This window comes from Hippocampus bargibanti, linkage group LG01 (assembly GCF_051943395.1).
Source record: "Hippocampus bargibanti isolate YZ-2025 linkage group LG01, ASM5194339v1, whole genome shotgun sequence".
NCBI classification, from domain to species: domain Eukaryota; kingdom Metazoa; phylum Chordata; class Actinopteri; order Syngnathiformes; family Syngnathidae; genus Hippocampus; species Hippocampus bargibanti.
In genome coordinates this window covers 425,575-441,374 of record NC_142734.1, presented here as the reverse complement: position 1 = coordinate 441,374, position 15,800 = coordinate 425,575, and the positions used below count along the sequence as shown (strand labels likewise).

General features: G+C 41.7%; 1 protein-coding gene across 3 annotated transcripts in view; it reads right to left on the bottom strand.

The window, feature by feature from the left end:
* Nucleotides 1-5,239: 5,239 nt before the first annotated feature.
* Nucleotides 5,240-15,800, bottom strand: part of LOC148902619 (rho GTPase-activating protein 6-like) — a 49,561-nt gene continuing 39,000 nt past the window's right edge. For 2 of the 3 annotated variants that reach the window (XM_089012990.1, XM_089013165.1), the window contains exons 9-14: nt 15,480-15,628; nt 14,892-15,071; nt 12,401-12,492; nt 11,644-11,846; nt 10,350-10,433; nt 5,240-9,688 (exon numbers count right to left, since the gene is read on the bottom strand). In XM_089012990.1, coding sequence (XP_088869116.1) covers nt 9,186-9,688; nt 10,350-10,433; nt 11,644-11,846; nt 12,401-12,492; nt 14,892-15,071; nt 15,480-15,628 — 1,211 coding nt within the window. In that variant the 3' untranslated portion in view covers nt 5,240-9,185. The remainder of the gene's footprint in view (nt 9,689-10,349; nt 10,434-11,643; nt 11,847-12,400; nt 12,493-14,891; nt 15,072-15,479; nt 15,629-15,800) is intronic. The other variant, XM_089013076.1, reaches the window with a different exon arrangement.

Sequence of the window (15,800 nt, the reverse complement as noted above, 5' to 3'; positions counted from 1 at the left end):
TTGTTCCTCATCAATTGTGTTCTGTTTAGCTGGGTTGATAGCTTTTTGCATCAAGTGTACAGATGGCTTGTGCGGGTTATTTGTGGAGCCCGATTGATGGGATATTTTAACCTTGCAGTCTACACACTGCTTTTGAACTATCATAGTTGAAACGAGTCCGAATGTCACTGTTTTCTATCCATTTTCTCACTCTGTCTCTTTCATCTGCCTGTCTCTTTAATGTTTAAACCACCTCCCCTCACTGCTGCGTTCTTGACCAATCACCTGGCTTTCACCGAAGATTGGGGGCGGGGAATAGAGGACCAAAACAGTCGGCTGCCATTTTCTAGTTAGGAGAACGGGCTGGTTCACAAACGACAAATCACTCATTGTGGCGCTGCTTGTGTATCCCGAAAAATAGTTTGTATACCAAGGTTAAAAGTTCAGAAATGTAATGTTCGTGAACCGAAAAGTTCGTAAGCCAAGGGCTTCGTAAACTGAGGTATCACTGTATTTAGTTTTATCTACTCATTTTGGTCTGAAAAAGTCGGACAATTCACCTCTCTGTCAATTACTTGAACTACGTTAGCTAAAAAGTTGCTCGCACTTGATGCGGATCAAAGTTCAACCCAACGCTGAGAACAATGACCCGGAGATGCTCATGCATTCAAATGTAGCGCGCTAACTGCATAGTACAGCCTCCTCCATCCTTCTCATCAATGACAATCCATGTGAGCGTCCGTCTCTTCCAATGAAACGCTGACAATAAAGTGACTTTGATAACAAAGGACCACTTACTTGGAAGAGCCTCTCATGGTCCAGCGGCACAAAAGAAAGAGCGCCATTCAGGCGTGTTGTCTGGAGACGCCATCGCGCACGCGCTAGCTTCAAGAAGGAGAGGATGAGCTGCTAGAAGAAGACGAGTCCATCAATCACACATGGCGTTTCGGCACAAATCTAAACGTTGAAGACCAATTCTTGCTGTTCAGAGCGTTTGCTTACGCTTACTGCCGCCTCTCCTGTCATGCCTTGGGCTTTCGAGTTGTCATGTGTTCAGGCTCGGGCAAGCGTGAAGCGGGGAGGCTGCAGCCGGCCCTCAGAGCGCTTTGGCTAACATTTCAGCTTTCATTTTGCTCAAATATTCACAGTCTATGGACCCTCTTATGTCTTACATTAAGCATACATTCCATATCTGCGTTTCAAGTTAAAGGACAACCGACAACATTTTTTTGTTTGCGAACTGACATCAGAAAAACGTTTGATAGCATCTAAAATAGCCAAAAAACGCAGGCGGATAGTTTTAGTCAAATGCAAAACAGCAATAAAAGGGACTTCAAGTGTCCCAAAACTACTTCAAAATGATCGGAGAAAGTTTCATTTTCAGAAGGTCCCGCCCCCTTGTTCGTGACGTCACGCCAAGACGTATTGCCTTGCTCAAGAATCAAAACAATATATATAATATATATATATATAATAAGTTGTATTTATAACCACCTTTCAAAACTCTCAAGAACATAGCTAATAGATAGCTAGCCAGCCAAATAGCTATACCGCTGATACATAGCTAGATAGATAGCTCATAAATGACTCTGCATCCTTGTGTTGTCATGTTTTTTGTTTTTTACTTCAAGATGGCGCCGCAAGAGTGGCTGCCTTTCCAGCAGTGCCTGTATTTTGTTTTTCTACTTCTTTCCTTTCATCACTTTTCTGCTGTGAAATGTCAATGTTTCCACTGCGAGACCAATCAAGGTCCATCCAATCTGTTGGCGAGCGAAATCTGGTTGGAGACTATTTGTCCCGTTGCTTCTGAACATGACGTTTGGTGCGGTTTGTCCTGTTTTCCAACCGCTGATGCCGGAATGCCGTAAGTGGATCCGTACGAGCCCGTGTGCATCTGCCACTTTGGCGATCCTTCATGACGCCAGGCGATGCTTGCAGGCTCGGAGGGAAGGAAGGGCAGACATGTCACGATGGTGAAGGCTTTTTCGCTCCACTATTAAAACGCACGAGACGATTGATGTTGTTGACTTGATGAGTTCACATTTATGAGATGCGGCGATGAAGCGTGAGCGTGTTGACCTACAAATGAAGAAAATGACTCTGATTGGCCCAGAGGCTTTCAGAGGTTATGCATCACATCTGCTTTAATAACAGTAGTTGTTCGGAATCAAAAAAAGTTAATTCCTAAATTATAAGCGTCTGGAGTTATATGAGCTTGAAATGAGGGTCTTGTGTCTCTTTTAAATCTCTCTGTCTTTGTTTCTGTCTCTCTCTTTCTTTCTCTCTGTACCTCTCTTTTACTTTCTCACACTCTCTCACACACACACACACACACACACACACACACACACACACACACACACACACAGAGTATTGTTGGTCACTTTTTCCGCCATTTTGCAGGCGCCTGTGGCCATCATCTGGCATCGTCTTGACCTCCATCCAACTTTCCAGTCAACGTCTGCCTCAAAGATGCTTTGAGCCCAATTGGCCTCCTTAACGGCAACTCAAGTCAGCCGACAACAGACAAGGACTTTTTGTCTTTCTTTGATGTCACGGGTTCAGCAGAGTTGCAAACTGGATCGTTTCTGGCAAATTTCCATTCAAGGGTAAATGGGAATCATACTGTAATATACAGACGACTATTCCCTGAGGCGACACTGATTACTAATTTTGTTCTGACTGATGATGGTCTATGACTGGCCCTGATTGCCCCATTCGCCCTGGTATCACCTCATCAGCATGACTAAGCCCATGTGGTAACGATCTTAGAAATATGTTGTAAGCACGATCCAAATTGAACCTCACCCCACCATGGCGATTCAGTGAAGGGTTTTGCCGTTTTACTCTTACCTCCCCTTTATTTCCTTTCGCGAAGATTTTAACCTTACTGTCATCAAATGAGTGGTTGCTAGCTTTTAGCTGCATATGTACTGCAGATTGAGGCCCACTAGTATTATTCCTGCCATGTTGATAAAGTCTTTTTTCCAGCGACGTACAACTGGTTTTTATTAGTAAACGTATTGCACTAGACAACCACGGGACTTGTCTGCTCTTATACAAACACAGCAGCCGTATTAATGTTTGATTGCCCGGGCTCTTTGTTCTTCACTCTTCTACTTTAGTCTGGCCTTTTCCCATTTGATTGTGGAAAGAAGAGAATAGCTCATGAATTACTTAACAAGGCAAGGAACCCAAAGAGACACTATAAAAGCCAATTTCAAGAATAAAAGGACATCGTTAAGAAAGGTTGGACAGCTCCGAAGGTAGTAAAAATAGCAAACAATATTGCAGTTTTATGAGGGTCTCATGAATCCACACATTCAACGGAAAACTTTGATCAGTGTAATAACAGTATTTCTTTAGTTTCTTCAAGTCACAAGTAATATTTCCTATCTATCGGCACCCTCTAGTGGACGTGAAGTAAATCACACCACACTCGCAGCTGTGGATTGATTCAGAGGTAGCACTATTGAAGGCCTAGCGATTAAATTAACGGGCCAGCCTCTGTTTTTTATTAATGATTGGAAATGTGAAATAGCAAAAATAGTAAATAAAATGGCAACCTTAGAATGTGTGTGAATCCACACGTTCATCGGAAAACATGTTTGAACAGTTTAATGAAATTATTAAATGCTTTCTTATTCGGATTCCCACAGTATGACTTAAAAAAGTTTCTTCAAGTCACAAATTATTTCCTGGCCAATGGCATCCTCTAGTGAACGTGTAGTCATATCACACCACACTTGCAACTAATAATACATTTCATTTCTAAGCGCATTAGTCACTGGATTTTTTTTTCTGTGGGTGAGCAGCGGAAGCCACACGCGCCAGCGTTCACTCAGATAGAAAGCAAGCGAGCTTAACAATTAGCTCATTTTTTCTGATGAAAGAAGAGAGTGTAAGGTATCTTACTGTCGTCCTAAAACTCAATATTCTGTGGATCCTGGAATCCGAGTGACAATGACAAAAACCCTGACATTGACTCAAACATAGCACTACTGAAGGCCGAGGACTGACATGCACGGCCCGCCGCTGGTATTGGGGTACAGGTACTGTTAGCAATGGGGCAGAATTTCAGAACGGCTCGCTCACAAACACATTTTCCGAATTATCCAGAGAAATATTTGCAAAAGACTGACTTTTGATTTCACATGCGAGCTTCGACAGTGGAACCATTTGAATTCCGCTGCGTCGCATCTGTATGACTGACTTCGCATGAAGGTAAAGTCCCTGCGTTGCATTCCTAAGCCGTCCAAAGTTCAGGGTACGTTTTAAGAGCCTTTGTGAAACAACAAGCAGCTAATGAAGTCCTTGTGCGAGTACATTCCTCCCATGATGAGTGCAACCATGTGTTTCTGCGTGGCCAATTCAAATATGCACTCTCTTTCCCCGATGCAATGACATCAACAGAAACGTACAGTTTTGTTTCTTGACATGCATCAGCACCTACGTTTCTCCAGGTGTGAAAGTGAACCCATTTCATAAAAATAATAATAATACATTTCATTTCTAAGCACCTTTCAAAACTCTCACGGTCACTTTACAGTTACAGGATAAGTTTTGCAGTGGGTGAGCAGCGGCAGATACACGCGCCAGCGTTCACTCAACCCAGACGTAATTCAACTAGATAGAAAGCAAGCTAGCCAGCTAGCTAATAGATAGCCAATTTCATTTATAAGCGCATTTCAAAACTTTCAAGTTCACTTTACAGTCACAGAAGATAGATACTGTAACTAGCTAGATAGCTAGCTAGCTAAATAACTAATAGATAGCAAATAAATCAATTCATGTGTGCTTGACAACGCGGATAAAAGACAAAAGGCGACTTTTTTTGTCTAGTATAATCATATTCATAACTGGATGAGTAACAAGACCGTAAAGAAAAAAAGAGGGACAAACAGTTTGTCAAATGTCTTTCTAACTCGAACTCTTTCTAATATTACCATCACGTTTCGCCAAGTGTGTATTATCGTTTGTGAAATGGAGGCTGGAAATTGCTGCTGTGAAAAACAGTAGTCTTCAATTGCAGAGATCTGTCGCCATCTTCTGGTCAGAAGGAGAAATGCTGTCTGATTGTAATCATAATAAATAAATAAATAAGAGACAATCAATCAATAAACAAGAAACAATCAATAAATAATCAAGAAACAATCAATAAAGAAATAAGAGGCCATCAATAAATAAACACTTGCGCCTTTTCAGTTTTTCACCCGAATGAATTTCACTTGAGCAAAATGCAAATGTCATCATATTTATTGATTTATTCACATACATATACTTCAGGCGCTTCAAAATAAAATATATCAAAACATGACATGACAAATTGGACCAGTAAACCCCACTGTTGTCAAGAAGTACGTCATCATTTTTGGTGGCATTTTCCAAGCTTGCAGTTTATGATTGACGCTAAGATCTGCCAAAAATTAAGAAAGTTATAATCGTTTAAACTGTAATAAAGTACTTGGTCACAAATTGCCATTGTTTTAAATGTGTCATTACAGGCAGAAAATCCCCTCATATTTCTAAACGTAAAAATTCGATTCTTTCCTTATTATTCGTCATATCTATACATACGGTACATCATTTGAAAACTATTGAAATGCACTTTAATATGGTGTTAGAAAATGTGTGATACATTTGTATTGCAAATGTTTGTCACATCCCTACTGTATTTCAGGGCTCGGGAACAGTTTTGATTTAGAGCGCCGGAAAAGTTTTTTTTTTTTTCTGTGAGAGCCACACGCACACACGTATAAATTAATGTGATTTCAACAGAATGTCCGAATGTATCATTTAAAATAACCGTGTGAGAATACTCACTATTAATATGAATAGTTTTCTCACGATTGGTCAAAATCCATCCAAACGATCGGAATGAACGTCAACTTGCCACGACCGTATGCGAAGTTACTGCTAGCTAGCCTGCACAATGCTAATTAGCTTGCACGCTTGCTTTCTGCCGTTAATGCTAACGCGTTAGCATTGGGGCTTGTCAAAGTGCCACTGACCTTCGACTGTTTCATCGATGGCATTGTTCCGTTGCAAATTAGAATCACGGCAGAACCTTTTCTCTCCACAAAGGCGAATCTTTCGGGTCGTTCAACCTGAAGTGTGCAATTCAACTTGAAGTCTGCAAACGTCCGCCCGCTTCCTCGAAAGATGGCCTTTACCAATTTCGACTGAACGGCACCTCGGGCAATATCGTCCAATCAAAATTGTGGATCTTGGTCAGTATGATCCAATCAAGATGGCGTATCTTGTAGGGATGTAGGGACAAAATTATTCAATCATAATCCATCACACATGTCTAATACCATATTAAAGTGCATTTAAATAGCTTTCAAGTGATGTATAGATCATTGTTCTATGACAAACAATAAGGAAATAATGCCATTTTTAATTGTCGAAATAGGAGGGGATTTTCTGCTTGTAATTATACAGTGAAAAAAAAATGAAAATGTGACCGAGTTCTTTATTAAAGTTTAAGATATCATAACTGTCTTACTTTTAGGCAGTTCTTCAAGAGTAAAGTAGCCGTGGAAAGCTTTTGAAATTCTAAACAAGAACGGAAAACACAAGAAAAGATTTGAAATATAAATGAGCAAATATTAACGATCGAATGCAGGCAGATTTTCGTCAGAAATCAAAAATGGCTGTCACTGAATACCAGGAAAGAAAATTGCGAGCGCTAGAAATATATATGCTAATGCTTCTTTTTGCTTGAAACCTGGTAGTTATGGATACAAATATATATTCTACCACTTCTATGAATTATAAAGATACACCTTACCCCCCTTTATAAACTGCAGTGTTAGCAAAAAGAGTGTCAACTTCAATCCATTTTCCCCCATTTCTGCTTTGTATTGTAATCATTAATATCCATCATTTGAGCAACAATATCATCAAACGTGTTTTTATCTGTTACTTAAGGGACAACCGACACCATTTTTTTGTTTCCTAACTGACATCAGAAACATGACAATAAAAATAACTTAAAGTGTCCCAAAACTGCCACAAAATGAGCTCAGAACTGGGCAGATTCAGAAAGTCCCGCCCCCTCGTTGGTGATGTCACGCTAGGAAACTCCTTCACAAACTGCCTTGCTCCAGAATCAAAACAATGGCTTCAGAGAGTTCAGATTCAGAAAAATATCCTTTCTTGTTACTCATCCAATTGTGAATATGATTCAAATAGTTGTGAAGAGGAAAGCATCAATGTTTGCAATCAATTAAAGAAGTCCTTCCGTATCAATTCGATTCATCTGGACTCTAATGTAGCGGCCAGAAAATGCACAAGATGGCACACAATCACGGAGGTGTCGGTTGTCCTTTAAATGTGGCCGTTGGGTTGCCCAGTTGGAGGAATTATATTTCACATTTGGTTTTTTGAAAATGATATTTGTGTATAAAACGTACCTTTTATTTTATTTATTTATTTATTTATTTATTTATTTATTATTGACTCACAGCATTTTGTGTGTGTGTGTGTGTGTGTGTGTGTTTTTGCTGACCTAAGCCAGAAAGGAACATGGCTTTCCTGTAATGTGATGCAAACATTCTTGTCTTGTCTATAAGCCATTATTGTCAACAAGTATACGAAGACAAAAGATATTTTGAAATGAAATTGGGGCGTGGGGGATGGAATAAAAAAGAAAATACAATACAACGCAACTTCGGCATGTTATCGCGCAGCAGGTAGAAAAGTTGAGTGCTTTCATATATTACATTCAACACTGAAGAAACAAACAACAAATTGGGCAATCAGGCCAGTCGTCAGTCAGGACAATAGAAGTAATCAGTGGAGCGGCAGGGAGTAGTCCTCTGCTCCCCCCAACCTGAGAGCAGGAACCAATCATAGCAGAGTCCGGCACCGCCACGTCTGGACAGAAGGGATATCTATAGGGCCGATACTACCAGTAAGACTTTAGTTTGCTGACGAAGCTTCTTGGATAAGAAGCGAAACGTCAGACACCTTGAAAGAAGTACAGATGACGGCTGAAGAAACCTTTTCATCGATGGATCACTCCTGTACGACTGACAACAGACAAACACTGAAGAAAAAAAAAGAAGTCTTACAAAGACTAAGATTGACGTCAGAGAGACGCTTTAAATCAAATACATGAATTGGATGAACCTCAACTCATTCACATATTTATTCGGGAGTTGAAAAAATGACGTTGAGCGCCATTCCCGGATTTGTTCCGGTTTTGTTTTTTCATGCTTTGGTGCCGATAAAGTGCTGGTTAGACCTCTGGCAATGTTTTGTCTTTTCCACAAGGGGGCAGTATTTCCCTTCTTTCCATGTGAGCGCTTTGTTCCAGCTTCAGCTGTTGTTAAAGCGCCATACAAACCAATATGTATCTATTGTATTGTATTTTGGACATCCACCCTCATTTCAAGTTCATATAACTCCAGACCCATACCATTTAGGAATTAACTCTTTTTGTTTCTGATGATAGAAGAGAGTCTAAGGTTTCTAATTCTGTACAGAATGTTTATGTAGTCCTAAAACTCAATATTCTGTGGATCCTTAAAGCACTATATAAATCAACATGTCTGTATTGTATTGTATTTTGTACAACCACCCCCATTTCAAGCTCATATAACACCATATCCAAATCATTTAGCAATTCACACTTTCTTTTATGATGAAAGAAGAGAGTCTAAGGTTTCTTACGCTGGGGGGGGGGGGGGGGGGCGTAATTCTGGTCAGATATTTTCAAACACTTTACTTTGAAATAATGGGGAAGAAATAATTTCCATGAAGGGAATCATGAGGGTTGGCTCATACAAATACAGTGATACGTTGGCTTACGAACTTAATTGGTTCCCAGAAAGAGTGTGTAAGGTGAAAAGAGTGTATCCCAAAAAATAATGTCTGATAGGAAAAATAATGTCTCATAGGAAACCCACGACACATCACTCATTGTGGCGCTCCGTGTGTATCCCGAAAAATAGTTTGTATGCCAAGGTAAAATGTTCATAAATGTAATGTTCGTAAAGCGAAAGGTTCGTAAGCCGAGGGATTCGTAAACGGAGGTACCACTGTATTAAAACTCTCGAAGGCAGCAGCTGAACATGTAAACGAGAAGAACGTCATGGTGTGGGGCACATCCAGGGACGGAAAAAGCAGACTGAGTGATTCCAAGAGGAAAGGATTTCCCAGCATGCATCCAATCGGACAAGGTGCCCGACTGGACGGTCTCACACAAGCGTCTCCGGTAGAGTGTCCGCACTGTCCGAAGAGAGCAGCTGCCATATTTGCCAACGGTCCCGTTGCCAGTCCTGCTCGTCGGAGTTTTTATGCTCTGCAGTTGACCTCTTATGCTGCAGGGGGGGCCGTTGAGCTGTCGCAAGCCCGGGTGAAAGTCCAGGCGAACTTTGGCAAACAGCCAGGCGGTGATGAGCGTTATAAGGAGGGGGGGAGCGGCCTTCGTTAGCGTTAGCGTTAGCGTTGACCCAGCCTTTCAATCCCGATGATGCGCATGCTTCGTGGACGGGCTCGGGGAAATGACTTGAGCGACGGAGGGCCGGCTGAAGGTGAGGGCTGCTCCAAACGCGGGGCAACGGCAGGTGGGGTGAGGATTCGGAATTGCCAGGCAGTGTCCGAGTCGGCGGCGTCAGCTGGTGTCTGGTGTCCCCGTGGAGTCCATCAAGACCTTCTTGCGAGCTACGGGAGCTTCCTTCCGACATGTTGCCATGGGAACCTTCAGAGGAAACAGCCAAAGTGACCTTGAGAGTTTTGAAAGGCGCTTCAAATGGATTATTATTATTATTATTATTATTATTATTATTATTATTATTATTATTATTATTATTATAGTATCAATGGAATTATTGCATTTTTTTCTTTGCTTTGGTCCACTATTACCAATCATATTTGCTAATAATAATAATAATAATAATAAATTTCATTCCTAAGCGCTTTTCACGACTCTCAAGGTCACTTTACAGTCACAGGATCAGTTTTTTTCATCGGCAGCCACACACCCCAGCGTTCACTCAACCCAGAAGTAACTCACATAGATAGAAAGCTAGCTAGCTAGCTAACAGATAGCCCATAGCTCGCTAGCTATATATCTAATAGATAGCCAGCTAGATAGCTAGCCAGCCAGTTAGATAGCTAGTTAGCCAGCTAATAGATAGAAAATTGATCGCAAATAGAGAGCTAGCTAGGTAGCTAGCTAGATAGATTGATAGATAGCTGGACAGCTAAATAGCCGGACAGCTAAATAAATAAAAAGAAATAAGAATAACTTATGTTAAATGGAAATCAGCACACAAACGTGTGTCCAGTCCAGTGCCAGGGTTTTTGTCATTTTCACTCCAATTGCAGACAGAGAAGAAATGTTGAGGCAGGGAGCTCACCGCAAAAAGTCTGGTTCTTGTGTGCTGCTTTGAGAGTCGTGTGCCACGTACCCCAAATGTCAGCATGTTCCTCCGAGATGCAGTCTCAAGGAAGGACCAAAAGAGACACAAGGTCAAATGACGGAACATGGCAACCTTAACTCATTCACTGCCAGACCATGTGGAAAAATGCGTCCGCTCCAGTGCCAGGGTTTTTGTCATTCTCACTCAAATTCCAGAATACCCACAGAATATGGAGTTTTTGAACAAATAATAATACAGTTCATTTCTAAGCGCCTTTCACACCTCTTAAGGTCACTTTACAGTCACAGGATCAGTTTTTCTGTGGGTGAGCAGCGGCAGCCACACGCGCCAGCCTTCGCTCAACCTGGAATAACTTAAATAGATAGAAAGGTAGCTAGCTAGCTAGCCAATCTTTAGCCAACAGATACCTAGCCAGCCAGCTAGATAGTGAATAGATGTAGCTAGCTAGATAGCTAGCTAGCCAGCCAGATAGCTAATAGATAGCAAATAGCTAGCAAATGATAATTATAATAATAATCCATTTGGTTTATAAGCGCCTTAAACATTTAATACAGCGTCTCTTCGTCAATGGATGCTACAGCTTTCAACAGTTTGCTTTCAACATTTTGTTTGCAGCAGCCGTGCACATTCCACCATGACCATCCACTGGTGAAAAGGATGCTTTGAGCCGCTCCTCTTTCATCTAGAAGTGCTTCATGCAACAAAGAGGGTGCAGAAAATGACTGTCTTTGTGTTGACATATTTTTTATTTTTGTTCTTTTGACTTCAAGATGACGCCGCGAGTATGGCTGCCTTTGTAGCAGCTCCTGTATTTTGTTTTTCTATTTCTTTCTTTCCCTTCCTCTTCCTTTCAGAACTTTGCAGCTTTGAAACGTAAATTTCTCCACTGTGAGACTAATCAAGGCTAATCCAATCCAATCCAATCCAAACCTTTGAATGACTTTTTTCATCGGAAAAAAAGGCTTAATTCCTAAATGATATGGCTCTGGAGATATCGGAGCTTGAAATGAGGGCAAAATATCTTGCAATACATCCATGTTGGGTTATATAGCGCTTTAACAAGAGTTACTATGGAAAAAAAGGGAAACGATACCCCCTGTTGAAGGGAAAAACATTGCCAGAGGCCATGGTCAGCGCTTTATCGGCACCCAAGCAAGAAAAAAAAACTAATTTGGGAATGGGGGCATATTTTCAAAACCCGAAAAAAATATGTGAATGGCAGTGAATGAGTCAAGAAAGTCAAGTATTTGTCGGTAAATGTCCATCTCACCTGCTCCCACTCTAGCGTCGGCTCCCGAATCCATCAGTGTCGCTGTAGCGCCTGGCTTCCCCGTCTCCCCTCTTCGTTCGCTCAGGACGGGAGAGTTGTTATCATAAGGCGACACCTCCCCACTGGACGGCTTGTTGGAGTCGCTGGACGAATGGCGTCCGCTCAGGGTGAAAGGCTCGTCAGACTGGAGAAGATCGCTACTCCTGCAGCCAAAAGCAAATTGGCATGAAAGACGGCGGCTCAAAACCGCACTTGGACACAATTTAGGACTCGGGAAACTCTTTATCACTTGAAACTCCTTCACAGGAAGAGCTCATTGGCCAGGTTACAAATTTAGCACTTCATGAAAGAGACAATGTTTTATTGCTTCCGAGGCCACATCTCCTAGATGAAGATGACAGGTTAACTTGCTGAGTCTGTTGACCTCCGATTGACCCCAGGTTGCCTGTGCTTCAATTGCGTATTCGAGTCACACGTGTTGACTAAGCGTATAACAGCATGAAACAGCTCGAAACGATGATCACTTCTTATTCTCCATCAGTTAGCTATCTAACTAGCTAGCGAGCTATCAATTAGTTATCTATTATCTAGCTAGCTAGCTAACTTTGAGTGATTCCGGGTTGAGTGAACGCCGGCGCGTGTGGCTGCCGCTGCTCACCCACAGAAAAACTGATCCTGTGACTGTAAAGTGACCTTGAATGAAATGTATTATTATTATTATGATAAAAAAGAACGAAAGATTTGGAGCGTAACTCACTGTGCCGCTTTTGGTCTGAGCAGGTAGTCCACCACATCGGGGTCCGTCTCCAGCAGACTCATTAAAACTTCATTTTGCAGGTCGGGCGGCACCTGAACATCAAGCAACTTCAATTAATGAAATATGAGATTGTATTTTTTTTTTTGCTCAAGGGCAATCAGCATGTGTTTTTCCGAGGTTTTTACCCCATGCTTACGGTAATTTCCGGACTATAAACCGCGACTTTTCTCACAAGCTTTCAAATTATGCCTTTTTTTTTTCAATGGCACTCGAGCACTGAAGGTAACTCAAGGTACGAACGTAACTTCACGTGTGAATCGTGCGTTTCAAGTGGCCCTCCGAGTTAAATGGGAGGCTTGGATGACCGGCGGCCAGAAACCCTTGAGCAAAAGTCGCCGTATGTCAAGAGTAACTTTTTCAGTGGATCTTGATAGGATGGAGCAGTTTGAAAAAAATCAACTACACTGACACCTCAGCTCACAAACTTCATCAGGTCCCACAAAGAAAAAGGGTGTATTGCAAACATTAATTTCTTATAGGAAACCATTAAAATGACAATACAGTGATACCTTGGCTTACGTACTTAATTGGTTCCCAGACAGAGTGTGTAAGGTGAAATGTATGTATCCCAAAAATTTATTTCCCATTGGAAACCACTAAAATGAGAATAATCCGTTCCCAGGTCCCCATAAAACACAATTAAAGTAGTATGATTAAATAAATAAACTGTACTGTACAATAAAGTCGTTTTATTGACCTTTGTGAAGGTTGATGGAATGGAGTGGCCGCTTTCATCAGCATGAAACACTTGATGAGGAAGGCTACGTTCTTCTTCTTTCACCACCTGAGGAATGATCCCTTGGAAGCGCTTTCTCTGCCTTAATTTTACCTTGTTCCTCATCAATTGTGTTCTGTTTAACTGGGCTGATAGCTTTTTACATCAAGTGTACAGATGAAGCCCGATTGATGGGATATTTTAACCTTGCAGTCTACACTCTGCCTTTGAACTCTCAAAGTTGAAATGAGTCCAAATCTCACTGTTTTCTCTCCATTTTGTCACTCTCTCTCTGTCGTCTGCCTGTCTCTTTAATTCCATTGCCAGGTCCTAATAAAACATAATTTTCTACTGAATAAGCCTTAAAACTACACAAAATAGACCGTATGTTACGTATAATAAGTGTGCTAGGGTATTATAATTAAAGAAATAAACTGTACTGTATAATAAAGTCATTTTATTGACCTTTGTGAGGGTCGTTGATGTAGTTGCCTCTTGATGATATCCGAGTGAAGTTGCCGTGCTTTCTGGGTGATAATACCCTCACTCACGCTACTTTTCATTCATCTAAAACTTTGTAAACCAAAGCGTTTGTAAAGCGAGGTATCACTGTATATTATTACAACTTCCGTCTTTCTTTATAAACATGTGGCTTATAGATAGGTGCAGTTTCTGTATGTAGAACATGTTTTTTTCTTTGAAAATGTACTGGGTGAGGCGCTCTTTTGTCCGGAAATGACGGTAAATCAAGTCTTGAGTCAAAGTGATCTCCAAAAGAACCTCAGGATGTCATCTGCCCCCCCCCCCCCCCCCACCCTTCATCCCTCCACCAAATAAACATAAAACTCCTGCTCTTAGCAGATCCGTCGAGGTTTTGATGCGATTAATTGGCTTCCTGTAGGAATGTAAGCCTCGGGGATGGGGGGCTGGGGGGGGGGTGTCAGTGGCAAATTACAAAACATTTTCGGACCTAAAATGACCTGAGCTGTCTGTCTGCACTGCTGGAGAATCCCGAGAAGAGACGGGAACAAAGCAAGCGAAGAAGAAGAAGATAATCCGTGTCAAATTGTGACCCCTCCTGACTAGCCATGAAAGATTACAAGCTATGTACTGTTCCCTTTTTTGTTTTCAGAAGAAGGCCTTCACAAGTGTCCGGGGGTGAACATTTGGCCATGCTTCGGTGGGAAAAGCTAGCAGTTAACAAGTTAAGTCAGTCTCTCTCTTGACATCAAAATGTGGATGTAAATGCAGCTGATACATTTGTTTGTGACACCGTCATGTCTGGACAGTAGGGATATAGATATAGGGCCGCAACTACCAGTAAAAGACTTTAGTTCACTCACGAAGCATCTTGGATAAGAAGCGAAACGTCCGACACCTTCAAAGACGTCCAGATGACGGCTGAAGGAACCTTTTCATCGATGGATCACTCGTGTACGACCGAGAGCTTGCACAGACGTTTATCTATGACTGCTTTTCCATAGTCGTGCTTTATTTTCTTGACATTACGTTTTTATTGCATACGTTTTATTTCATTGATGTAAAGTCCAAATGTTTATGTGTCAATAATAGCGATATGTTGTATTCGGTGTCGGTGGTGTGAAATCACATGAAAGAATGAAGCATCAGTACAAAGAACCAACGTCCTCTGTTTCCAACGGAAGCAGAGCGTAAGTGCATCAGCTGCAGGAAAAACCAGGATGAGAAGCGACTGACCATGAAGAGCGTCTGGTAGCCGGCGATCATTCTCTGTAACGCGGCGATGACGGCCGCGCTCTCCTCGGCCCGGGCCGAACTTTGGACGCTGAATTCCTTGTCGGAAGGTTTGAGTTTATGTAGCAGGTTAGGGCCGAAGATGGTGGCCAGGTTGAAGGAAGTCATCTTGTTGCCCACCATCTGAAATGAAAGCCATGATGAGTTGATTGCTGGGAAATAAAATGTAAACAAAGCTAGCAATCTGTTGGCTATCTATTAGCTATGTACTAGCTGGCTAGTTAGCTTTCTATCTATTTACTTCCTGGTTGAGTGAATGCTGGCGTTTGTAGCTGCCGCTGCTCACCTACAGGAAAGCTTTATTCTGTGACTGTAAAGTGACCTTGAGAGTTTTGAAAGGCGCTTAGAAATGAAATGGATTATTATTATTATTATTATTATTATTATTATTTGTTTTTTGACTTCTTCCTTTCCTTTCCTCTTCCTTTCATGACTTTGCTGCTGTGAAATGTAAATGTTTGCCACTGTCAGGCTAATAAAGGCTAATCGATGTTTGTAATGAATGTTTGATGCGTTTGAGGCTAACTTTACCTCCCGTCTGTCCTTGTCTTGCCTGTCATGGGCGTGGTCGGCCACTGTGGAAAGAAACTCCAAAAGACGGTGAAGCGTGTCGCTGTTGGATGGCGGCAGCAGGTACACCAGGAGCTGCATGACACTTTGCTGCTCTTCGGGATCCAGCACTGAAAGTTGACAATTTGATTTGAAGCGCCTTACAAAGCTCTCAAGGACACTTTACGGTCACAGACAAGCATAGGAAATAGAATCAATGATATACAATCGCAAAATAGCTGATTGCTGGCTATCTATTAGCTCTCACTAGCTAGCTGTCTCTTAGCTATCTATTCACTAGCT